The sequence below is a fragment of the Pezoporus wallicus genome, unplaced genomic scaffold (assembly GCF_028554395.1).
Source record: "Pezoporus wallicus isolate ANWC-B61680 ecotype Strahan unplaced genomic scaffold, APGP_CSIRO_Pwel_v1 contig_6783, whole genome shotgun sequence".
Classification (NCBI taxonomy): domain Eukaryota; kingdom Metazoa; phylum Chordata; class Aves; order Psittaciformes; family Psittacidae; genus Pezoporus; species Pezoporus wallicus.
Window position 1 is genome coordinate 1,888,308 of NW_026637555.1, and position 27,208 is coordinate 1,915,515.

General features: G+C 39.3%; 1 protein-coding gene across 2 annotated transcripts in view; it reads left to right on the top strand.

Moving 5' to 3' along the window:
* The first annotated feature begins 824 nt into the window (after positions 1–824).
* PHACTR3 (phosphatase and actin regulator 3) overlaps positions 825–27,208 on the top strand; it is a 107,381-nt gene continuing 80,997 nt past the window's right edge. Inside the window, exon 1 of one of the 2 annotated variants that reach the window (XM_057406376.1) lies at positions 825–1,085. In XM_057406376.1, coding sequence (XP_057262359.1) covers positions 977–1,085 — 109 coding nt within the window. In that variant the 5' untranslated portion in view covers positions 825–976. The remainder of the gene's footprint in view (positions 1,086–27,208) is intronic. The other variant, XM_057406377.1, reaches the window with a different exon arrangement.

Consider the following 27,208-nt stretch of genomic DNA (forward strand, 5'->3'; position numbering starts at 1 on the left):
AGTCGGACCCCACCGCCCCCCCGCCCCAGTTTTCCGGGGGTTCCTCTGCCAGGAGCTCACCCTCGTCTGAGAGGTGACACAGTCGCCGCGGAACCTCCTGCCGGGATGCGCGTGTGCCCCGACGAGCCGCGCGTCCTGACAGGGAGGAACCGGCGCTTTCGGACGCGAGGGGACACCCCCACCGCCCGGACACGCTTCCTCAGCCCTGGGCGGGGACAGGCGGCGAACACTGAGCCCCGCGACCGGACGGGATGAGGATGAGGATGGGGATGAGGGTGGGGATGAGGATGGGGATGAGGATGGGGATGAGGATGGGGATGGGGATGAGGATGAGGATGAGGATGGGGATGGGGATGGGGATGAGGATGGGGATGGGGATGAGGATGAGGATGGGGATGGGGATGAGGATGGGGAGTCCCTCCGCATGCCGCCAGTCACATGTTCCTGATGCGGGAGGAGCTCCGAGGCCGCGCGCACCTGCGGCCCCCGCCTTTGTGCAGTGCAGGTGCAGCGTCCGCCCCCCCCCCCCCTCGCCGTGACGTCACACGGCCGCACGCGGGGCACCATGGGAGAATCCCAATGTTTTCCGACGGATGCGCTCAGCAGTGTGGCGGCTTGAGGCGACTCCGGGAGCGACGCTCGGGGCGAAGGGGGGACACGTCCCGAGAGGGGGCGGCGGCGGCTGTGGCGGCGGGGGGCCGGGCCGGTGCTCCGCGCCCCGGCTCTTCCCCACCCCGCCCGGCAGCATGGCCCACCCCCGTGAGGCGTCCGGGGCTGCCCCCTGAGCGCCCGGTGCCGGCGGAGCGCCCCGCCGCAGCCTGCCGACGGTGCAGGGAAAGATGCTGCTGCCGCGGCTGGTCTTGCCCGGCTGACGCCTCGCCGCCGCCGCACCCCCGTCCCCATTGTCCCCCGGCCGCCGCCGGCTCCATGAGCGCTTCCTCCTCCCCCCGCCTCTAAGCTTCCCGCCCTCCACCTCATGGCTGCATCGGAAGAAGGGACCGGCTGCTTTCTCCCGAGAGGCAGGTCTCAGAGTGACCCCAGCATCCTCACCGACCCCGCGGGCCCCGGCGCCGGAGAGCGCCCAGGTACCGGCAGCGCCCGGGCGGGGGGCGGGCAGGGGCGCGCCGAGACCATCCTCCGATTAGCAGCGCGGCCAGGCAGGGGACAGGGAGCGCGTTTTCCGCAGCGAGTGCCGGAATGGTGCAGCCGCTGCGCTCGGAGCGGGGCTGCAGCGGAGTAATTCCCGCGGCTTTGCGATCCCCGCGATCCTCCACCGAGTGAGCGGGCGGGGGGCGCGGCTGGCGCCGGGCGGCGGGGCCCGGCGGAACCCTCCGGTGAGGCTCAGGCGGAGCCGGCTGGTTACTTAAGTGGGGTGCTGGGGGAATAAAGTCTAATGAGGAAGGCGGTTTGCATGGGATCACCATGGAGACACGGGGACACAGGGTCATAATTAAAGGCTTTCTCAGCGCCAGAAGGTAATTGTCACTTCCAAGGAGAAGCGTGAGCTTCTTATGGGGTGTGGGCACAGGGCGAGGTGCAGGGGGGCACAGCCGGGGCGCTGAAGTATAAATAGAATATTGTGATTAGATTTTCTTTAACAATGGCTAATGGTGTTTTGAGCTTAACTTCACTTTGAGGAATAATCCTAAATGTCTGTTGGGGGGTGACTCAGTCATTTCAGGCTGTCAGCATCCAGAATGCAAGCAATGACCCCTAGAGAAAAAAATAAAAAAGAGAAACAACTCCATCACTTTGATGTGATGTGACTGCGAGCAAAGGCACAACAACAAGCTGGAGGCAAAGGCTAAGAGCCAGTTTACTCTTGGTTTCTCTGAATAGGTGTCATACAAGAATGGGAAGGTTTCTTTATGAGAACAGGAGTAACCAAACCAGCGTGAGACAATGCAGGGGGTGTTGATTGCTGCTGCCCGTTACACTGAATTCTAAAGCTAGAAATACCTCTGGGCTTTGGGTCAGGCACTGTCAGCCTGGAAGAGACAGTCCCTGAACGCAATTTTGGGCTGAACTTCAGTTCCAGCCTTTTTCAGATTACTGAGTGAAATATTCCAGGCTGTTTTCATACACCTGCTATGCTGCTTCCTTCTGAGACCATGAAGATATTAATATCTGTAACTATTTTAAGTTCTATTTATTTGTCTTATCACGCAATTCTGAGCACCTTGCTCTAGAGTGAAATACAAATTAAATTAAGGCAAACAGTAAATGATTTATCTCTGATGCCCAACTGCTCCGATACCCTAAGTGAAGGGAACAAAGGACGCTTCTAACATGAACTGCTCTACTCACTCCCAAAGGGGCAATCTTGGCTGAAAGAGGAATGTATGTTTCTGCCATTTGGTTTCTGGAAGCAGAAGTGACTAATGAAAGGAAGGCATATGCAGTCTTGGGTTTAATTCCTCTATAGTATTTTCTGCTAATTAATTATTTTGGCCTTTGTGAGATATACAACAAAGAAAGTAGCAACATGTCTGACAGACAAAGATATAAACATTATGATGTGTTTTGTAAGGAGAAAGAACTATCTATACTAAGTAGCGTTTTTTCCCCCGATACAGACTTCATCAGATAAGTGTCCCATTGTATGGCAGAAGCTATACTAATAAGCAAGAAAAGATGTTTTTGATGGTATTGTGTTAAACATACAATATGTGGAGAGAAACAAAAGGTGATGGGTTTTGTGCAGGTGGGTATAGATAGTAGTAGAGTTAGCCCATTTGGTAAGCTTTTCAGGTCTTAAATTTGCTCATCAAATAGTATTGAACATTCATATGCTTCAGAATTATAATAAAGTGAATATAAATGACTTAATTTAAATAATATTTTACCCTACAGTGCTGTAAGTAACCACTTATTGTGAGCAATTTCATACAATTGGTTATTAAAAAACCTGAAATATATTTTATACTACTGTAAGAATTATGTACACTAGAAGACATAATTGTAATTTATCTTATTGTGGAAAATAATTTTATCATTATAATACCAACATAGCCATCTATGGACTCTAGTCAAAAGAAAGTCTTAGGAGTGCTAAATGACACATAGTGAGTTTGTGTTTACATCCCAACCCTGCTCACAGACAAACCATGTAGAGAAGTGAGCTGGAACATTCAGGATTCTTTGTTAATTTAAAAACTGAATTAATTTTCATTACATTTAAGTCATGCATTGAAATTTTACAGACAAAACCAAACCAAAACCAAACCAAAAAACCAAACCAATAACAAAAAATGGAGAAAACTGAAGAATCCCTACAAAAACATTCCTACTTTTATATGGCATTTGAATGATACTACATTCCTACTGGAAATGCACTCCTGTTTTGCAATATTGTCAGAAATGCATGATGTGATGAAGGATTATTTTGTATCAGTTCATTTGCCTGTGTCTGTTTAGAGGAAAGTAGGTAGCAGACGTGGTAATAGATGAAGCCAACCTATATTCTAAAGATTTTTCTGGAGTTTCTGTGGGTTTGTTTAAAGACATAATTCATATTTCTTTTCTCGACCTATACAGTTGGGGGTTTTTAGCCCAGCTTTATACTGGATATGTCAGTGGCATAGCTGAGAATGTAGAGGTGCCAGCACGTAGCTTTTCCTGTATTTAGCTAAGAAAATTCTTCAATGCAATGCTTCATTTTCCTTTCTCTCTTGAACCGCAGCTGAATGTACATTGACTGTACACAGCATGGTGACAAGCCTTGCTGGCTGTCCTGCACAAGTTCACAGCTTTCTATGACTGGACGGTATTATCTCTTTTTACCTGACACTGAGTAATGCGAATAGATTCAAGGAATTCAGGATGACCAGACCGCAGACAGCAAGTATGAGTTCACCTCCATATTGTTTCATCTGCAAATTTTTTTTTATGAACTATTACTTGAGGTCAAATCTCAAAGGGAGTTTCCCATGTGAGAATAAAGCTGAAGTTTGGTTTGGTCTTCTTCAAGGGAGCAAGAGCACGGAATAACTAAGTAACAGTCTGGGTCAGATAGTCTTAGATGCTGATTTTTGAGAAGTTCTGGACACTCACAACCCTGACTGATGCCAGCAGAAGCTGCAATTACTCCTTGAACAATCAGGGCTTCATGATAAAGCTTCTTATCAGGGTGCTGTTCTTCACAAAGCATTCACTGTAGAACTAAAAAGCTATTTTCATTTATTAAATTACAAGTTATTTTATAACCTTGAATGTTTATTTGTTTTAGTTGAATAAGTTCTTTTCCCCTTTAAGACAAAACAGTGCATTTTAGCCTGTGACTTAAGTGAACTACTTTCTGGCCACTGAGCAATAGTTTATGAGAATCACTGTCCAGTGAATGCTGGACTTCATATTCCAGTCTTTATTGAAACACACTGTCATGCTGAGTGAGCAAGCCTTAAGAAGGAATATGTCCTGAATTTGAGAAGCACACATCAAAATAGTTAGGTCTTGCTTAACTATAGACTGTCTCTAGACTGCGCTAGAATTTTGTTTTTCTTATTGCACCATGACTTAATTCCAGCTTCGAAGAAGCATCACAATTAACACAAGTTTCGTTTGGAAATCCCCACAGGAAAGGACTCTAAAACCAGTAGCATCCTTCCCTGCTGCCATTAAGACAGCATTGTTTCCACTGAGTTTGGGAGAAAGCCAGAGTATGAAGTTTTATCAGATTGTGTGTATAAAGACATAGCCTAATTGATTGTAGATCTGGGGTTAGCTCTTAGCTGAAGTCTAGAAAATATCTTGCCATAACATCAAGGGTAATTTTTTTGACACAGTTAATGGAGTTTTAAAATGGTAAAATACTGGTTAAGTTCTAATTCAAAAAATTAAAATGTTGTGGAAGATTATTTAGATGATAAAAGACAGCAATCGCTTAAGAACACATAATGCAAAGAAGGATTTCATTCATTCCAGTGATCATAATATTTTCCTTTTCCATTTTTCTTTCCCCTCCTCCATCTTTCCAGGTAAGGATCAAGACTGAAAGGAGAGTCTAAAGAGCGCATGGGTATTAAATTCAGAAGAGATTTCAGTATCACAATCTATTTGAGAGGCAGTTGCAGGAAGCCAAAATATTGCTCTCGTTATGTGCCAGTCACAGGGCATAGACAAGATTGACAAGCGCATTTGATTTGTAGTCATAGAAGACAGGACTCCACAGACTGAAGAAGAGCACACCATGTCAAAACTCAGTATTGCTTGAGGAGATATAGACAGCCATGACAATGTGTGAAAATGTCACACCACACCCTCCCGCCCCCCCCCCCCCCCCCCCCCAATTTTGGGATGGATGGATGGATTAAATCCATTTTAATTTGTAGAAGTATGCATTGGTGCCATCCCAGTTTGCTCTTTATGCTGCTACTTTTCCTCCCTGGCACAATGCAGTTAAAGAATTTTTCAGGATGGGTGTTACTGAGTTCTTCAGCAGACCTTGCCAGTGGTCCTTCTCCTCCAATGTGGGATCCATACCAAGGCAAGGAGCTGTTGTGGTGCATGCAGTATTGTTAGATGTTGTTAACAGCTATATTAACATAATTTCTTATCATTCTCATTGGAGAAGACTGATGAAAGGATTTCTCTGCAGTTTGCTACAGTGTGCTTCCAGATCTGACAAGTTAAATCTACTTCAGAGTAGTTCCAGAGGTGTACAACTATGTTGCTACCAAATACTAATTCCCTTTTTATTTCGATTGATACCACTTCTAATCAGCAGCACTGTGCACTGAATTAACTCAAGAAGAGAACAACTGAATAAAATTTAAAGCTCATCACTGCTTCTAGTTATCATAATTCACAAGTTTTGTAGCAGGAAGCAATCTTGTAAGTATTCTTCTAGGATGCTAAGGAGAGAGTTGAAGTGTTTTGTTCCTTTTACAGTGTCCCTCTCTGGGCTATAGGATGACCTGTAACACAGCAAAGCCTTAATATAAGGACAGCATTCATTGGTAATGCCTAGGGAATGTTGTAATGCAGTAAAACATCAAGTTTAGGAATACTCTATGCTAGGGCTTTTTCTATTTTTCCTTTTCCTTCTATTCTAAAGGAAAGTGATAGCAGAGTGGGTGCCAGGCCAGAAGAAGATGCTGTTGATGCTCTGCCTGTCAGCTTGCTGCTGCTCTCATCCTTTTGCAGTCGCTTAGATTACTGCAACTTAAACCAGGGACTTGTAGGCTTATCTGTGATGTCTTTAGTCATTGCACAGATTTTCAGATGTGACACTAACACTAGAGCCAGGCCACCCCTATTAAACGTTCCTTTTTTTCAAACACCAGAAATATTTTGGTTTCCATTTCCTTTTCCTGTATCAAACAGTCTGTTCTGTTAACAGAGATGGTTTAGCCTACATCCTATTTCTTCTGAAACAAGAAATGTACTAGGTCTCTAAATCTTTTCCCAGCACTCTTATGACTAAAATAAAAAAGCTGATCAATGCTTTTGCTCCAGTTTATGACCTAATCCTCTGTTTCATGTATATAAAGCTTTGGGATATTTTAAATTCTCTCACTCAAAGTCAGAATGTTTCTGTTCAGATCTATGCAAAGGCCTCCAGCTGAAAATTGCAGTTCCACACATAATGGGGAGTATATTAAGGAATGCTCAGAAGAGACAAGAAATATGCAGGGTATTAGTTTACTTAATGTCCCATTTCCTTTTACATTTAAATCCAAATTTCAGTTCTATAAGGGTCCCCAAAACCTTCATTATCTGTGGGAATGTAGAGTTTATGCTGGTTGCCTGGGTATTGTACTTACTGAAACTCTACTTAGTTTTTTTGGGGGGGATTCAAGAGAGAGCTTGGTGAGGTTCTGTTTCAATGCTACTCTTACAGCCGTTAAATGAAATCAGTTCGTAAGTATGCTACTCATGTTGAGGGTTGTTTTTAGGCTTTTCCAAGGTTTGACTGCTCCCAGTGTTTGGAGGTTTATATTTAGCTAAATATTAGAGTTATGTAAATGAAATAGAGACCTTTAATGGGGAGGAAAAAAGGTGTTTTACAGTTCTGTTTTCTCCTAAATTCCAAGTTGGCAGGTACTTTAAATGATGCTGAAAAGACATTTAAACCATTTAAACCTTCTTATCCAAGAAGCGGAAATACTGATGACAGACCATCATAACCCAGACTGGATTCATGAGAGTGAGGTCATCATATGGGAAATACCTGGTGGTGTTTTATGAATTTTTTTTTGTACCTATAGTTACTTCTACATCCTTGAGTAATAACTGAGGGTCCTCTTTTTCCTCTTAGCTTTACAATCATTGCCTTCTGAGCAGAAAGTTTGGTCAGAATCTCACTTTGAGATGCAGAAGGTTAAGGGAACGTCACGCAGAGCAAATGTGTGCTCTGCTCCCATGTCACGGAGCCCCAACACACTGAAACTGATGTTCCAGACACTTGCTGGTTCCCTTATTCTCAGCGCTACTAGCAAAACCCCTGGGACATGTAAAGGATTTGGTCTAAACTTGAGTATCAGAGTCAGAGTATGTAGGTAGTCCGTCATGTCAGTGAAAAGCTTTTTCACAGGTTATCTGATTTAATAGTTTCTATTATTCCTTGCTGAATCACAATTATTAGTTCTAGAATGTCTTAAACATTATATCCCCCCTGGTCCCTGGGAATCCTTTCTCATGCACCAGAGGGAACCTTGTTATGTGCACACAAGTTCTTTCGTCACTGTTATGTTTGGTTGCAGCAACTGTACTCTGGCATTAAAAGCAGCAGGGATGACATTGCACACTGCACAAAACATGCAGGATTGTTTTTTTTAATTTTTATATTGATATCTAAGTAAGGCTTTTGTATCTTACTGAAGAAATTTTCAGGTCTTAAGTATACAACCACCAAAGGAAGCTGTGTAAGTGAAAAAGGGCTTTTTTCAGAGTTGCAGTATCTTGTACATCACACAGAACTATTACTGATCTCTTGTATATGCTCTACAAAGGGTTTCTGTTTTCATCCTTAACTCTTCAGGTGTCTCCATGCATCATAAAAAAAAACTATCACAGATCACAAAAAAGATTCAGGCTCACATTCTCCAAAAGCACAGAAAACAATGAAAAACCCCAAGTGTTTCTTATATTTTACAAATGGGAAATTGAGCTTTAATTAACTGACTTTGCTGGGGTTTTGTAGGAAGCCAGTGACACCACTGGAAGTTGACTCTGGATTTTGTAAGGCTCAGCCCCATACCTTAACCACAGAAATTATCCATAGCAGCACTATTGTTGTGGTAAATGGTGCTTGTGTATGCAGTGTATGCAGTTTCAGTCTACAGTCAACTTATGGAAAAAATTGGAAGGGATAAGAAAAAATATTTTGTGTGGAAAAGGAAATCTGTTGTCATTGCAAGGTTAGAGACCTCAGATTTAGTTAGTTAGTTAGTTAGTTAGTTAGTTAAATGTAGCTGCGGTTTCTTGTCCTATGGCTTCCAGGGTTTCGTATTACTAATAATGGAGAAAACAGTTTAGGGAAGTACATCTTGGAAATTTGGTGAATTAAAGAAAAAAAAAATCTGAAACTCTGCTTTTTGGATAATGCTAGACTGGGACAGTTTATTCAAAATCATGAGTCTGGTCTCTTGCTTGGAAGTTTAGGACAAGAATTTGTATTTGTTAAATCTTCAGAGATACAGTCTTTGAGCTAAATATTGTTTCACCTACTAGGAAAAAAGGAGAAACCATGGTCTTTTTGATGGAAGATGGACAAGGATTTCTAATTACTGTTTAGTACTTCTCCTTCTGCTTTGCAGTTAATTTACCATCTAATGACCTTTTCTGATGTGAAATAGAGGTAGTTGGGAACTTGACAGAGAAAAGGTAAATCAGAAATGATGTATTTGTTCACACTTTTCCACACACCCTTGGGCAGGTATATCTGCACCAGCTTCAGTAAGGACAGAATTTAAACTAAAAAAGTTAAAAAGAGCAGTAACAAGCATCCCTCTCCAAAGTTAGGCAGAATGGGCACTTGCACAGAGTGGAAAGGGTTCAGCTAATCTACAGAGTCCTGGCTTATCTTTCTCTTTAATGTTACAAGCTTTATTTTAAAGCAAAAGTAAACTCCAAATCTGACTGCATACATTGAGTACTCAGACTTAATGTGCACATATAAGAGTTTCTGCACTCGATGAGTTGCTTCTCTGTGCAAATAACATAAACTCATATGGCTGTCAAATAACAAAATCTTCACACTTTGGCTAGGAATGAAGACGGTTTAAGATGATTCAGTCAGTTAATGTTTGTGCCACACTGAAAATGGGAGTCTCACAGTGCTTGGAGACATGTTAATCTAGAAACGGAACTGTTTATTTGAATAAACAGTGAATAGTTAAGTAACAGTATTAACCTTTCACAGTCTTTGGTTTTGGAGCTGCCCAATTCGTGCTGTAATGGATAATAGGGCTAAACTCTTTGTTTATAACATTATGGCATTTTCTAGCCAAATTTGTGGCTTGGTATTTTTAAAATTTAATATGTAGCATTAATTACCCTGGCTTCTCTAAGTAGGTCAGATCTATAAATACCAAAGAGCAAGTAAAGCTAAATATGATGCCTTCACTTTCCTTTGCGACGTAGCTGGATTTTTTATGCTAACACAATGGATTCTTTGTGCCCACTAAATGAAATGCCTTTTTTTTTGAAATTCAAGTTGATTTATAGTCTAATGTATACACAATTGATACGTGCCCTTGAGAGAACGTCATATAACTACTTGACACAGGTCAATGGCTTCATGCTCGAATCTGCATGAATATTTCAGTAAGATGATCTTAATCAAGGATATCTTATCTTGTGTTCTGTAGTACAGTAATATCCTGTAATCACACATGGTTCATGCATGCAGACCTGTGATTATAGCTAAAGAAAGGCAGGCCCTTCTGCATAAAGTACTTCATGATTGTTGCCTATAATGAAGAGACAGTTCATGTGTTAACTTTGTTATTATATATTTTTATATATATAATATAAATTTATATCATATATAAAATATTATATTTATATATTATATTACTAAATATAATTTATGTAATTATATCTGTATATTATATATAAGATATATCAATAATATATATTTTTTTATATATATATTTTTTTTTTAACATCAGACTGTTCTGTTGCTGCATAACCAGCAGCTGGACATAAAACACTGCATCACAGCAAGCCAGTGAAGCCTTCAACCCTTTCTGAAGGCTGCTGTGTCCCTCAGGCCATGCAGCCTTCCCTGTGCCTGGCCCGTACTGAGCTGCTGGGAATGTCTGTCACATTTCATTCAGTTGCTCACAGAAGTCGGCATCTCACCTCTTAACTAAATAACATGCACCCAGATTTGGTTTCTTTTATCCTGTAAGAGCAAAAAAGTGCTTTACTGGGTCAGAACTGTGGTCATTCCAGTCTGGGACAGTGTTCTTCACACAGGCAGTAGAAGATGCTATTTAGGGAGAGCATCCTTGCTCAGCCTTGAAGCTTGAGACAGGCTGGAAGTCAAACTGAGGGTGACTGAATGAACACGTGGGAACACCAAATGAAATACTGAGGGTCAGTCTTCTGTGTGTGACTGCAAATAACACACATAAGTGTTGATAATTTGGGCAAGTTGCTCAGCATCTAGAACCAACCCTGCTTTCTTGGGAGACTCGGAGGAACAGTAGGAGAAATCAGTCTCTAAGAGAGTTTCTTGGCTCCTGCAAGTACTTTTTTATTCTTTCATCATGAATGATATGAATCTGAGTGGCGTATTTAGATAGAGCTAACTTTCTCAACAGATAGGTTAGCTCCTATTCTACTTAAGAATTAGACACTCTTCCCTGTTTCCAGGCCTTGCTGTGTAAGAGATGTGATGAGATTGCTTTGTAACTGTCTAAGCCAGAATACCTCAGCCTTCAGAATTAAAATGCTTTCAGTGGGGAAGATGACAGCAAGTTTAAGACTGGAGCCTGGGAAGTTTTCAACACAATGTTCAGTGTTACAGCATTATTTCAGTTGGATTTGAGAAATGCAGTGAGGGAACAGGAAAGGAAGTAGCTAAAAGATTTCTTCTCAACCAGTATACTTTCTGGGCAGCTAAATAATAGCCACTGCTGATCATTCACCTGAGGGATCACTGAATTACTGTAGGCAATTGCAATGACTTGTTCCCTGCATTTTGAATGGGCATGGTGGAGTGAGATGGCTGGATTGAGAACCTTAAATCTGGACCATCCCAAATTGTTTCAGCAGCAGAAAGAAAATGACAGTACAAGAGAAAATCCCAATCAACAGTGTGCCAGTCACCTCTAATGATAACAGAAGTCCTGAAGAACATGCTATTTTACTGTAAACTCCTGATGCTAATTCAAAAGTGAATGATACAAAATAATTACATCCGAAGTAACCCCACGATTCTACTAGATTTTTAATGGAAGCAGGTATCAACCGTTGCCTGAGGCTAGTTTACTTGAACCTTTGCAGTAGTGGTTAACTTAACAGATGACATGATCAGATGCGTGTTTTCTTAAGGCAAATATAGGGTATGTGAACGACAGCTGTCAAGACAGATAGCAAATACACTTCATAGTGTTATGGTGTACATTTTCTGCTGAAATTCAAATAAAAGAATAAACTGAAAGGAAGCCAAGTAACAAAGATTATTTTAACAAGTACAAAGAAACGTCCTCCAAAATCTGGAATGTTGTGCATGAATGGAAACCTGTTAAGAAGGGGCCTTAACTTGTAATAGAAATGTATCCTATATCTCACTTCTTCAGTCCAATAAAGTATCTTTGAAGGCAACACAGTCTGATCTGGAAAACTCTTTCCTCTTATCTCATGGATTTAGTGCTTTCTTACATTTTCTTGGTCTCTTGTGAAAGAGTAGAGCTTGTTGCTTGTTTTTTTATACTTTTCGGTTTGTTTTCTCTATACTTTTTTTTCACTTTTCTGCCATCTGAGTTCATTCTGTTGCTAGCACTTTTCTTCTGCCTTAGGAAATGCAGGAGCCCTCTGCTCCAGATGCCTTTCTTTTGAATTATTCTTCTGGAAACAGAATGGTTGTTACTACTGTAACACCAGAGAAGCCAGCAAAGACTGCCATCCTATATTCTAGCATTTTCAATCCTCAATTTGATCTTGATCTGTCAAAAATCTCATTTATGAAGCATGACAAGATTGGATCCTCTGCTGTCTAATGAAGAGTAAGTCTCAACTGAAAACTATTCCCTTAGGGCATGTACAGTGACTCTGCTGTGTGGATGTTTTGGTGTGTAAGCAAAACTGACCTCACACTGAGGCTTTTCCTACAGGTAATACTCAATAGGGTCACTTTTTTTCAGGAGCTGTGTGTATATCCTTTGTTGAAAGTTGCCAGTAAGCTCCAAAATTACTGTGGGCAACATGAGATGAAATGTGATTAAATAACCCTTGTTTCTGAAAGAACCTGGGAGTAAAAAGTAGAAGAAGCTGTTTTCAGTAACTTCTGGTTCCATTTGTATTTTCCTCCCTCTTGCTCTCATAACACTACTTCTAGGCTGTGTTTAGGATTTATTCCAACACATCAAATGTCTGTTTCTACCAATCTCTTTGAAAAACCTGCACTATGACCCAGGGCATTACCCATCTGTCTTATTTGGGAGAGAAGGTTATATATGATCAGCTCTCACGTGTTCTGCACCTGCAGAAAATTCATTCCATTTCCCATCCTGGAATTTAGTATTTAATTATTCCTCTATTTCTTTTGCCTGTTGAGCACTGTAGTAACTTACTAAAAAAATCTACCCCAAACCATAAAGCCCCAAACTCCCCGAACAACACCACCACCCTCAAACCAAATAAATGGCACACTACCAAGAGGTTACGCATTTTGAGATCATGGTTTGTTTGGCTGCTCTAATGAAGTGATTTTAAAAGGGTTAAGTTACCGAATATCCTCTTAGCTGCTTAAACATCATACAGACAGCAGCGTAGAAATATACCCTGTTTTTTTGAACAGGTATGCAGGGAATGATGTTTTCACTTGGTCCAAAAGGACAGGAGCTCTCAGAAGGTGAATACACTTTTCTATATATATCCCCCCCCCCTTTTTTTTTAACTCATCCTATGAACAGAAATGGAAGGCTGCTTCTGCTGCGTGTAACTGATTAGTTCTTAATTCAAATTCCCCTTCCACCCTCCCTCAAGAAAATCCCCTGCAATTTGCCATCACAGCATTGCAGAAATATTTTTTAGGTCTTGGTTGCTGCTGTAAGGTTGTCTGAGAACAAAACTACTTTTGAACAGATTGATCTAACTATATGTATCCAAGTCGAAAAGAAGCAGAAGTAGATACCCCAGATCTTCCAAACTGACTTTCATTTATATTGTGTCTTGAAGAAAGAGGACAGCCTCAGGTATTGCATCATGGTTTCTCAGAAATACTAATTCTTAAACACCAGAAAACTCTTTTTTCCTGCTTTATGTCAAGCAGCTGATTTTTAGTCTGATATGTCTGTTAAAATGAAAACACACAGACTTAGAAATACCTTTTCTGACAGGAAGAGTCAAGCCTAAGCATATCAGAGCCAATGGGAATCAATGCAGTTTAGGGATTTTGTTGTTGTTATAGGTCATAATATTCACATAATACAAGAGAGATTATGGAAATACGGCATAGTCTTATTTTGTCTGACACTGTAAAGAAAGAAAGACTTAAAGGATTAGTCTTGGTAACTTAGCTGTTCCTTTGCAACGTATTGTGATATAATAAGAAATAATGCAGTGCATATCCTGAACATGAAAGAGAGCCTCTGGTCAGAATCTTGTTAATGCCAGAAATGATTTAAAGCCAGCTAACAGTCCCAGTTTTCTGTCCCAGAAATGACAATACAAGATGTGACACCTCTTATTCCAATGCTACATAACAGAATATCATGCATATGATTAAAATAACATTCAACATGACTAATTCTTCAAGGTTCACTTCTCTCCATTGCTAGAAACCTGAGGATGGCACAAGAAAGCGGGGTTAGGTTTGAGACAGAAGCTGCTACTTTGACAGAGAATGAAACCATCTAACTACTTTCTTTCCCAATGACTGTTGAAAGGGATGGGCTAAGGAGGGAAGTGAACTGTTTTTCACTCAAGTATGCTAAGCACCTAATTTACACATTCATTGGGCACAAAGCTTCACTCACTGTGCTGACAAATCACCATAATGAAGCATTTGCACACCCACACACATTTATACACATGCTGTTGCTCAGCTTGCACCTGCAATGATGGTGAATAGATGTGTAATTGCATATGTAAGTTGTTGAAAGAACAGCTACTAGGCAAGGTCTATATAGCTATAGTAAGTGGTAGTTTTTTTTTCTCCACATTGCTGTGGTTGGCAACTTTTTGGAAGCTGTTTTACCTCATAAATCCTGCTTTTACATTATGTAACTCTCAAAGACTTTTCCAAGGAGCCTCTATCAGCCCTACAGGTGTTGGTATTGACTCATGAAAACTTGGGGTAACTTGGTTCGTTTCCATGGGCTCGTTTGTGCCTCTTGCAGTATCAGAGAGCTGTGAGTCTCTGATAAGCAATGGCAAGTGCTAGAGGGCCCAATTTCAAGCGTGCTCAGATCTCACAGCTTAAGTAAATCGTGTAGAAGAGGTCAAAAAGTGGTACTGGAAGATTCCCATAACAGTAACAAATACTACCTACTGAAATCTGCAAAGTTTGTTTCGCATGTGTTGCTAATGGCAGTACTGTATTTCCTGGCTTATAGCTTCCAAGTCAGACCTTACAGTGACTTGATACCACAAATCAGTCATTCCACATTCAGAGGGGCCACTAAAATCCTGAAGTCGTATAACATCATGAAACATCCAAGTCATGTTCCAAACTTTAAAACCATGACTGTTATTGTGAAATTCTTAATTCTACCATCTCAAAATCATGTTTTTAATCTCTCATTTCCCACATAGCCTACATCTGTGCACAACACAAAGTCATTGATAACTTGGAGGTTTTGTATTCTCCATAAATAGCACTGAGATTCTTTTGCAGGCATTTTACTATTGCAACAAGCCTAACTGACCCAGTGCTCCTGCTCTCATCTTGTCATTTTGATAGCTTTCAGAAGGTATGACTTCAAAGCAACTGCTCCAAAATAGTATGTCTAGAGTGGTTTTAAGTAGCTGCTTTATTTCATTGTTGTTCTGCCAATAACACACTCTGCTTCGAGATTTGAAGAAGGCTTCATCTATTCCACTGCCATCTAAGTCTGCTTGAGCTGACAACCTTATTATTTAGGATTACTTCTCATAACAGATGGGTTATTTACAGCAATTGTTTCCCAAAGATGTACATAGTATCATTTTCATAAATTGTTGGCAGTGTTGGGATCCCAAGTATCATGATGTATTTGTTTAGTCTTACCCATTTATCTGCAAATAGGGAAATTCAAAGTAGCTCCAATGTCAGATTCCAATAACAGTGATGTTTGAATAGTAATTATATTCTTCTTTTTAGAGTTTTGTCTGAAATATAACAGTTCTAATATATGTTTTTAATGGGCATTTCATGTCTATATTTGATATGACTGCCCATCAGTTTGTTTGACTGAAGATAATGGAAACTCACAGTAGCACATCTAAACAAGTGCATCACTGCAAAACTATTTTCACTGTTTGAATGCATGGACACTAAATTGTGATCCTCTTTCAGGTCATGTGTCATAGAAACTATATACACTGAAAATTGATTTGATTGATTAAACAGAATCACTGTTTAATTGTAGTATCTCATAAAATGGTTATTTTATAGAAATGACAATAATAGCATAATTGCATTCTGGATTGTCTCTCCTCTGGTAATTGCAGTTTACATGGGAGGGGAAGGGGCTTGGGATTTTGTTGGTGAAGCTCTAGGATGAGGAAGGGAAGCCATCAGGTTTTATTCATTTTTTCAGTTTTTACCATTGTTGCCGAAAAAAAAAAATAATGACAGCCTTTACAGTTAGGGGGAGGTGGGAAAAGGGGGGGTAAGGAGGTGATGGGAGCTGTCACCTCTTTACCTGTATATTTTCGTGTGTTTTCCTGTCAAAATATTAGGTGAAAAGCACAACCCAAAGGGTCATCTGGATTTCCCCCACTTCCTTTCTTTGTATTTCATGTCACTATAAATCCATCAAGCCTGCAGTCACATCCTCAAACTAGCTTTAGTGAGCTTAGGGGAGGCCAGCTCAGAGCACCAGCCTTAGCCCTAATATCCATATCTGAGAGGTTGCTCACCCTTCAGCTATATTTAGGAATGAATTTCAGCTGATGAAGTACTACTATAAGAGCTGTTTCTCTAAAAAAATTTAGAATGCAGAGCCAAGGCTGAAGCCATTTGGCTATCATAAGAGATGAGAGCAAGGCTTTTAGATTCAAGCAGATTTAACTGTGGAACAGTGTTGTAGAAGTGCTTGGACAAATCTGGCCTGACAGTCCTTAAGAAATATTACATAACCATCCTCATTTTCCAATTTTTACCACCAAAAATTACATTTACAGTTTTAAAACCCATTCTATTCCCAGAATATTCTTACCCTAACCTCCCTGAAAAAGACTCAGTAAACCCAACCTTAACTAAAGTTTGGCCCCTTACAATGGAGAAGAGTCAGGCAGTTATGTCTCTAAGTAACATAGTTATTACTAATGCTTTTATGCAGAAAGTGCTCAGATACTCAGATCACAGACAGCATTAAAAAAAATAGTAAAAATAAATATAAGCCTTAACAGAACACTCAAGGTTTGAAGGGGCCCAAATAACCCATCCTGATGATGTGACTCATCCCTGCTGGGAAGGACTGGAAGGACAAATTCAATGAGATTGCATGCGGAATTCTTGTTCTGTAAACAAGAGAACCTCAGTTCTTCTGGGAACACTGCAGTCACTTCAGGAAAAATATGGTTTGCGATTTGTTAGTTCATGATACGCACTTTGTTTACTATCCTATGAGAGATTTAATGAAATGGCTTGGGGACCGAAACAGAATTTTTCAGCTATTCATTATTTTGTAGCTGATTTAACCATTCACCTCGAATTGTGATGCAGAGCAAGTGATTGCACATGTTAATGGCAATTACAATAACTAGAGGCATAATTAAGTGGTTTGCATACGCACTCATGGGATTTTTGTGCATACAAATGATCTGTACATTCTGGCATCTGATTTTACAAATATTCTTCATTGTATGTAAAGAATTTGCTTTTCTATGTTGTTGCCATGTCTATTTCATCTTGCACAATATATTATACTAAACATTCAAAGCATTTAAGCACACAATTACCACTGATGTGTATTTCAACCAAGTGACTGTAACTGACTGCTGAACCAGACTAGATGAATGCTGGGTTTTTTTAAACCAAAGACTGATTCTCATGTGTGTGTCTGGTTCTCTGGTAGATCAAGGACTGTCTTATATACTAGAAATATACAAATGTTAGAAACGTGGTTTTGTAACTGAACTTTGAAACAGTCCCTTTATGTATTTTTGGGCCCTTTCTTGAGCGGCTACCTGTGGAAGAACCTACTTACTGAAGAGCTGATAGCACAGAGGCCAGAATTTGGCAGACTACTTTCTTCTCTTTGGTTTTATGTCATTACTTCTATCTTCCTCTTCCTATTTTATTTTGTCTTATTTTTTTCCTTTTTCTTCTTTTTGTTCTTTAAGACTAAGTGATGATACTAAGTGATTACCTCATCCCTACTCTTTCAGTTCAGTTCTCAGTTTATCAGCAGTCACCTTATTTAATCTTATCACAATGGGTTTAAATGAATTGATACAAATAGGTTATTATGTGTTGGTTAAGACAGGGAAGGCTTGTTTTGCATCTGCATACCTCCAGGTCGTGATCATCTCCTCAGAGGCAAAAGAAAAGAAAGTCTTCTCATTACCATTTACAAAGGGCTACATTTCAGTCTGAGTAACACCCAGGCTGCCAGAATGAACCAGAAGCACAGGAGCTGTCATTAAGCTTTATTCACGTGCTCCTGGTTTCTCCAAACCTAAATCATGCCATTTCCTTTTCAGAGTAACCCAGGTAAAGTCCTCCGAGAGACCACAGCTGAGGTGACGGTTTGTTTGATAGGGTAAGGGGTTTTCTCTGTATATTCCACTTTTGGAAAATTCTAGTGAGATTAGCCTTGAGGTATCTACATAACCCATTTCCCCATGAAATGGAAAAAAAAGAAATGGGAAAGAATCCTCTAAATTCAGAAAACCAGCTTACATAGGAGGCCAATCCTGAAAGTTTTAGCTGTATCAGTTGTGTGGTTTGGCAGTCTTATAAAGCAGCTAGACTTTTTTTCAGGGGGCAGAATGACTCACTGCAGAAGAGGCAGAGCTAATGATGGTTGAAAAGTACTAATGATGCCTTTTGTGTACAAACAAAGTACAAATGTATTATATTCTGCTTTCATTTTATTAATTAGTCATTCATTATCCACTGCACTATCAGTCAAGCCTCTCTGAAGAAATTCTTAGTATTATTCTGTTCCTTTCTATTCATAATAAATACATCAGTCTCTGATTAAATGCCTGAATCATTGAACAGGTTTAGAGGATGCAATATAGTCTGCCTCTTCACAGTGTGACCTAAGGCTCCGATGAGAGAATTAACTAATGTTCCAATGGACAGACCAGCTACCTACAATGTGAATCCTCAGTGGTCTCATCCAAAGTCATAATGGTTATGGTTCAATCTCAAATCAGTCTCCAGCAGTGTCTCAATATACACCTCCCAGGAGTGTCTCAATATGTCACTGAGTCAACTGTGCTAGAATGAAGCAAGTCATAAAACCCACCAACAATCCGTGTTTGCTAAAATCACAAGTTCTTACTTCACAGCATTTTCAAACAGATAAAACATTGGAATTCTCACAAGCAAGGTACCAAATGGTCGTGTTAGTCTGGGAACACACTCAAATGGTCCAATCCATTCTAATTTGGCTAATTTCTCCTAAAAATTATAATGGTCTCTCCCCATTTAACAAAATTAGGCAACATCTGTACAAAGCAAGGTTTGAATGACTGAGCATATGTTTTGCACACATGCAAATAAACTTAATTAAGAGTTGCACTCAGTCATAGAGTGAACTGACATAAGGTTTTGGACCAGAACTGAACAATGCCATGTGTGCTTGGCTGCTGAACTCATACAATGCACATTTTGAACACTGTAGAAATAATCTAGAAAGTACGAGTTGATAATAGTGTCAAGAAAACTGTAACGCAATCAAAGGGAATATGCTGATGGAAAGTGCAAATTTATCAGTCATCGGGAATTATTTGCTCAGCTATAAAGGATATCATTGCATCCAACTAAAACAGTAAGGCTGTAAAAATAACTTTGGGTCTGCCTATAACCTTAATTACTAAATACTAAATTCACTGTCTTCTCAACTAGTCCAAACCCCTCAAACTTTGGCCTCCAGTTCTCCAGATGACCTGTAATAACTTTCAGATTGCGTTTCATTTAGCTGCTGCTGATTTGAAACATGAACAAGTTCTATCTTTCACACAATAAATGCAGAAATAGCTAAAAATGAGAATTGGAGAGAAAGCCCTCCTTACTTCTTTTTATAGTTACAGTTTGAATTTCATGCACGGCAGTAGCTTTAAGGCATTGAAGATATTAGATCATTTTTAGTTCTACCTATTATGTGAGGTGTTTTAGAAGAACGAAAAACCTACTCAAATGTATTTTAAGATAAAGCAAAACATGAAATACAGCATTTTGAATGTATGCCAGCATCTGCCTCAATAACATTCATGAGCCAACTGTATTCTAAAACAATCACGCAGAGCCTGAATTCACAGCCTGAACCATCACAACAAAACCTGCCAGATTTAATGTATGCAGTTGTTTAATCTCCATTGTAGTCCTGAAGGATGGCAATCATACATTCCAGCCACAGTGCTTCATTTTGTCGTTAGTCACCAGCTTTTACCAGTCACAACAGTCTAGTACAAAGGGTGGCTTTACACTCAAACAGGGAGAGTTGTTGCAGGGGGAAGCCCCTTAGTTACGTGCATGGTACTGAATGTACTTGACCACCTGTGATGTGTAATGGCTGGATTTTTATCTGGTGGGAAGTGGCTCTCGTCAGTGGAATCAGGGGTTAACTCAAGTGGAGGAATTGGTGTGTTCTCTTCTCTTATCTTCCACTTTCTCCCACATACACCCCCATTAACTTTAAAGTGTTTTAACGGCTTCTGCTGGGCAGAGGAGGAGATGAGAAGCAAGGTAGATTGTTGTCAGAATAATTGCCTTATTCTCTGTTTTAATTGAGATGTTGAGATGGTAGGCCTATGTACCCTCACATTTAGGAAACCAATCTAGAATTGCTGTTGAAGAACCAGCCTCAAAAAGTCATCCAAATATATATAATGAAACATAAACGAAATGGGGTACATAAAACCCTCCAGTCTATTGCCTTTGCAGAGAGCCATTCATTCTTAGGCCACAGTCGTGGGTATTGTGTCCATCTCTGAGCCTGCAAACACTGCAATGCCTGCTGCACTTTCTGTGGAGGTCTGGGGCAATAGGACATCCTCGTACAAATAATGCTGTTTAGTACAAGCGCCTGAGCAATGGGGAATACCCACATCAATGACAGACTTGCCTAGCTGCTTATTTTCTTTCCATCTACTAGAAGCAAATGTTTACCTAATGAAGAGGTAGAGATGCCTTTTTTTTTTGTTTTTCCTGATATCTTTATCAGTATTTGAACCACTTGGGCACCTTTTTCTTCTCTATTTGTGCTTCCATTTATTTCAAAGGGATTCTGGGGTGCTTAGTGCTTTGGAATTTTTTGAACACAGTACATAAAAGGAGTGTGGAATTCAGACTTTGGTAACCACTCCTGCACAGAGTCTTGTGAAACTCAACAAGAGACAGCCTTAGAAATAACTACTGTATATTAACATTTTACTAGAAGGACTACTTGTGATCCAATAGGCTACCAATTTTTTCTTGTGTTTTCATGACCTATAGGTATATGGGCTTTACATAATTTATACACACTGATTACTATTTTTAATCAAAAGTATTTTTGCTGCAAGAAGCTCCCATAGGTTTGTGATTGGTCTTTTCATCTGGGTTTCTTGTACAACCTCTGGGTTGACTTAATGCACTGATGACGTCTTTCTTGGGATACTTTGTTTACCTAAGTCATACATTTGTGAAGCGAGAAATTGAAAGGTACAGAGAATCTAGTAAAGATCAAAAGAATCAATGTCTTAAATTTCATCTTTCAGTACTGCTGTGCAAGTGAGAATAGGAAAGTCTTTGCCTGTCCACTGTGTCACATGATTTTAGACACAAAGACCTTCATTCTGTAGATGCAGTAGAAAGATGCTAAAACAGATTTCCTGATAAAAACTATCATTCACTCTCTTTCTCTAATACAAGAACATCATTTTTTTTTTAATAGAAGTTACATGTTGCTAAAATGAAAGCTGAAAAGGTCTTTCAGTTTTCATTGAAGAAAACAGTTGAACTTTCACTTTGTTCAGAGAATCTCTGTATGTACTCCTGGCCATTTTAATGGTTCTCTCTAGTAAATCTGAAGCTAGAAGATCAGTTGTCATGGCAACTGGCAACAGATGACTCAAGAAAACAAAATTAAATGTTGGCTTGATGTCAACAGCTAATCTAGTGTCCTGCCAACTGAAATCACAGTTAACACGAACCATGCCTAACAAGCTGTGATTTGAACAGAGTTGCAGCCAAAGATAGAGTTTCTCACCCCATGAACAAGAGAACATTTTAAAAACCGAAACTAATGAGGGGACCCAACAAGTTTGGAAACTTGAAAAAACGTTGTTTATAGTTGTTGAATTGGAGCCATAACAGCTATAAATCAGTTTCTTCTTTGACATCAAAATCATGAGATCAAATTAATTACCATTTCAAGATCTGTCTTAACATTTTCAGAATCCATAAGATTGATTTGTACTGGGACAGAGTCCAAAAATTGTTTCAAATTGACGATTTAGTGCATCTGTTATCTAGAAATCCAATTCTTATGCTATAAGCTATTTTGCAAAGGAACATCTTTAAGCATATGATTTCTAGACTTGAAATTTAAATAAACACATTTTTTCTAGAGAACTGTATCTAGCTTCTTTGTCATCAGTAGACATTAAGGCCTAAAGGGCTACATTAAGGACTGCAAATCAGAGAATATATAAAAAATTGTCTTTTACTTACAGTGATGGAAAATAGAGTCTCAGTTAAGACCAATCCACTAATACTTGGCTCCTCCTAGTGACTGTTAAATTAGCCCATATGGAGTGTAATAGAAAAATAGAACAGCCTTGAAATAACAGAAGTGTGTTTAGAGCTTGTTTACATAAACAAGGGCTATGAAAATCCATGCAGTTTAAGTTATGAAAGTACAGTGGATTAATTCACTATTAAAATCTATGTGGACACTTATGTTGAGAATTAAAGTGATCACAATTTAATTTAGCTTCATTCTTTTCCAAAGTAAATGAAGCTAAATTGAATTAAGATTACTTTAATTCTAGGAGAGAGTATTCATGAAATTTAGTGCAGTTTAATTAAGATATTCCATGCACACACAGTTAGATAATTTGGATTAGAGTTTCTAAGCATTGCCATGTAAAAAAGGCCTTAGTATGCATGTAAAGGACAAGTTTTAGGCTGAAGTGTCTGTGTGTGTAGTACTGTATCAGTCTGCTTACTTCAGTAATTGTACAGTGATTGATTTCTTGCCTTTCTTTTATTTATTTCCTGTATGCATTATTGCCACGTTCTCTCCAGTGTTGCTACATATTCTAGGCTATTGAACTGGGAACATTTTCTAACCTTAATGCAGTTTGGGTTTTTTTAACTATATTCATAGTTGTACCCCAATTGTCTACTACCAGGACATGGTAATCTACATAACCACTTTGAATTTTTCTAAGTTTCATACTGTCAGTGTAGCTTTGTTGTCACTGGTGGATTTCCAAAGTCTTGTTCAGAACCTATGACAATTCATTCTCTGAAAACTAAAGCATTCTTTGTCTTGATACGTGATAAATCTGAGATCTCATTTGCCTTTTTTCCATGTATAAAAAATATAGAGGCCTTCTGAGTTAGCATTTCTTATGCATCTAGATCAATTCAAGGACAGGAATAAACTCATCTGATACTATCCAATGCATCTCCATGTTTCAAGTCCGTACTCAAAGGACATATAAATCAGCTAGACCTACACAGAAAGAACCTCTAGGTCTGTGAAAGACTATGTATATCTGTTTAAGGGTGTGACGATGTCTGTTTGTCTCAGTCTGCATATGAGAAGGCACACATGCAGTCTGTTACCTCTGACATCTTTCTTCTCTGGAAGATGAAGTTGAGGAGTAGACAAGAAGTGGAAAGAGAATTGTGCTTTTGTTGTAACAATGCAATGCCCCAGTTAGTGAGCCTGAGATGTTGCAGACATGCAGTAAACAGCTTCTGAAAAAGTTAATTTGTGGCTGGCTTACCATGAGGCAAAGAGGGAGTTGTGCTACAGTATTATGTGTTCTGAGATTGTGCAATTTATGATCTATATTCAAGACTGTGCCTTGAAGCACAATTTAGCTCATATTTAGTGCATTGTCAATCCAGTGAAAAGCAGACGCAAGTGCAGCTCACTGTTCATCAGGCTTTTCCTTCACCACACATACAGGTAGCTGCATCGTGCATTACTAAGAGTTAATAATGTTGCAAACTGTATCTGACGTCTAATCGTTTCCATTATATTCCACACAGAATGCTCTACAAATAGTGTAGTTAATGAATAAAATTTAAGGCTTAGATTTTCATTTTGGTAAAATCTTCCATATCAGGATTTCTATTTCCAACAAGTTTTTTGTTGGAAATTATTAATTCAAGGGTGCTCTATATTTTTGAAGGAGTTTTGACTTCGGAAGGAGCAGAGGCCCTTTCCTGGCGGTTGTGCAGTCCTGAGCTGGCCTTGGTGCTGAACACCACTAGGCTCTTCCGTGCCACGAGTTAAGCTGTCACTGATGCTCGCAGCGCTATAGAGAGATGTATCTTTCTGAGGACATATACCGTGTTGGCATATCTTACCCTTATTAAGTGATTAATGTAGAGCCAGTCTCAAATTATTCTAGTAATTTTTGAGGGAGGCTGATGAAGAGAGGCCCAACAGAATAGTCCAGGAAAGCAGTATTAGATAAAAATTTAGAATGGTTTGGACTGGGAGGAAAAAAAAAGCTCATCCAGTTCCAACCCCCTGCCATGGGCAGGGACACCTTCCACTAGACCAGGTTGCTTAAAACCTGTCCAACCTGGCCTTGAGTTCATTACATGCTGATTTGGATCTATGTATATGCATAGAAATATTAGCCACTTTTAGGCCTCAGAGCAATGAAAACACGGTGTCAAGGCCAGTGCAACATGCAATATGCTTATATTCATTTGTTTAATGATTTATCCTGCATAGGGAGGACAGAAGTCCGTATTTACAGAACTGACAGCAAGCAAAAGATGTACTTTTACAGAGTGTAAATTGTCTTCTCATTGATTTTTCTCTTGAAAGATCACGATTTCAGGTGAAAAGGCAGAAGAGATTGTGAATAAAGGCTCATATAAAGTGAGAAGAGATAGGGGAAAATCTCAAAGGGAATTGCAATGCAATGATGCTGCTTTTTGACATCGCTCTTTTCACTTTCCTTTATGTTGGCTGTTGAAAAAATGGTCATCCATGTTTCAAGGGATAGGCTCTATGGTGATGAATGTTATTAGTTACAAGGATCTTATTTAAACAGGTAAGAAGAGAAATAAATATTGTGTATTAGGTAATATCCATAAAGCTTCCCTCAAAAATTTCTTTGGAGCTCAACCTAAAAATTTCAATTAAAAATGCAGAAATTCATGCCAAGAAGTTAAGTAATACAAGCTTCTGGTTATCAACAACTGTTCCACTTTTGCTGGTTGTATTTTTTGTACTGAAGCAAAAAAAATGAATCTGACTTACTACTAATTTTACAAAAGTTACCCTAGCAGTGTGGAGGAGTGGATAATCCATAGGCTTCTAAGCTTTCTGAACCTTGGTGAAGTGGAATTTTCTATTGTGTTTCAATGCTTCTGCCTGAAGATCAAAATCATACATTTGGGACATCTGTAAAAATATAGATAAATAATTGATGGATGGGGACATGGATTTTATTTGTTAGAGTTACATAAACAGATCATAGGGTCACAGTGTGATTCAGGTTGGCAGGGGTCGCAGAAGATCATCTAGTCCGATGTGTAAGTTTTTCTCAAGGAAGAGATTCTAGACTCCCAGAGGATGCTATGGTTAGAAAATAAACTGAATTGTGAAGTTATATCTTGTGATTGAAGAAACAAGTGTACAGCATGATTATATTTCTTTGTTCTGTCAAACACCTTAGGATGAGCTCTTACTCCTCTGGATATCAGTGCCAGTGAAATAAAAAAACGCAATGTTTTCCACTGCTTTTGGAGTAGTACTTATGGTATAATCAGTTTAGAGTCAAATTATCCAGCCTTCATTCATACAGCAACGGTTTGCTTTGTAGATAATCACAGCCACAGTCAACAGAAATATGAATGGTTTAGTGACATTAGTGAGTAGTACTGGCAGAATCTGTCCTTTGCATTGACTGCAACCTCAGCCTCATACTCAGAATAGCTGAATATACTGTCACAGCAGCTGATGAGCTGTATCAATGCCAGCTTTACCAGTTGATAATATTTCCCATCCACTGTATTCATTTACAGGGTTATAATGAGTATTGATAGGAAGACCTTGAATTCTGACATTAGTGCAGTTGGCATGCTACATTTATCATTCTTCACTAACGTTGTTAAGACCAGGCATAATGATTTCAGTAATAGCTCAACATTACACTGAGTGGCTTCTGTTTGACAAACTGTGAAGTGGTGCTAGCAATGGCATACTGTTGAAATGATCATTTCAGACCCATGTAGAACAGTTATTGTAACTATGTATTCCCCACTGGCTAAATTATGACTAGAGTCTTGACTGTTCTGGGAACAGGCAGCAGCTATATATTCCTGACCTCTCAACACAAGGTACCTAATCTTCTCTTCCCTCTTATACTCACAGGGTAACAAAGAGAGTAGTTACACAAATTCACATACAGAAGATGTAAGTACAAACAGAAAACATATTCAAATTCCCAGCCTTTCACCATTTTGCTGTTTCCCTCTTACAGTAATTTCTGGCCTTGGACAGATTTTATACAATTCAGTTGCATAACAGCCTTTCAGTGAACCATTAAATTGCTTACACATACCACAGATTTTTATGACAGATGATAAAAATAAAAGATGACAAAAGACCTTATTGAGGAAATAAAAGGGATTTATTGCCACATTTAAACCCCCAAATTATCCTAATTAAGACTGATCAAGAGGCCCAGGGATAGTGGTATATGAATTTTGTAGCTTTTAAAAATACTTCTTAGGCCGTTTCAAACCTACTTTAAACTGAAAGGGGAGATTCAGGCTGGATGTGAGGAAAAAATTATTTACAATAAAGGTGGTAAAAAACTGGCACAGATTGCACAGAGAGGTGGTGGATGCTACATTCAAGGCCAGACTGGATGTGGTTCTGGGCAACCTGAATTGAAGATGTCCCTGCTTATTGCAGAAGGCTTGGTTCCAACCCAAACTATTCTATGACTCTACTTCCAAGAATATATCAGAATATCTGGTCTCTCTTTCTCTACTAACTATAAAATCAATTCCAAATTTGAAAAAGTTACAAATATTAATTATTGAAGTAGTAATAAAGTACTCTGTGCATGTTAATTATTCAAATGAAAAGGCTTTCATAAAAGAGAGGGATTCCTTCAAGTTCATGACAATAGGACAACAAATGTTTCATTCTAAAGTTCTTCTAAACCTAATCTCAAAGTTTCTGGGTTAAAGACTAGTAGTTTCCCATTTTTATGAATATGCCTTGTCTATAGGTATTCATAGAATCTAACAGAAGAAAGTCTCAAAACTGAGTATAATCACATTGTATGGATATTTAATAAATACTGAATAATTTAAAAACTGTTTAAGAGGCATTCCTCAAATGTCAGTTTTTCTTCAGTGTGTTTCAAAAAGTCTACTGACTCTATTTGAAGAGTTCTAAAATTAGCACTCAGCATTCTGATACAGAGACAGATTCTTAACACCATCATTTTTTTATTT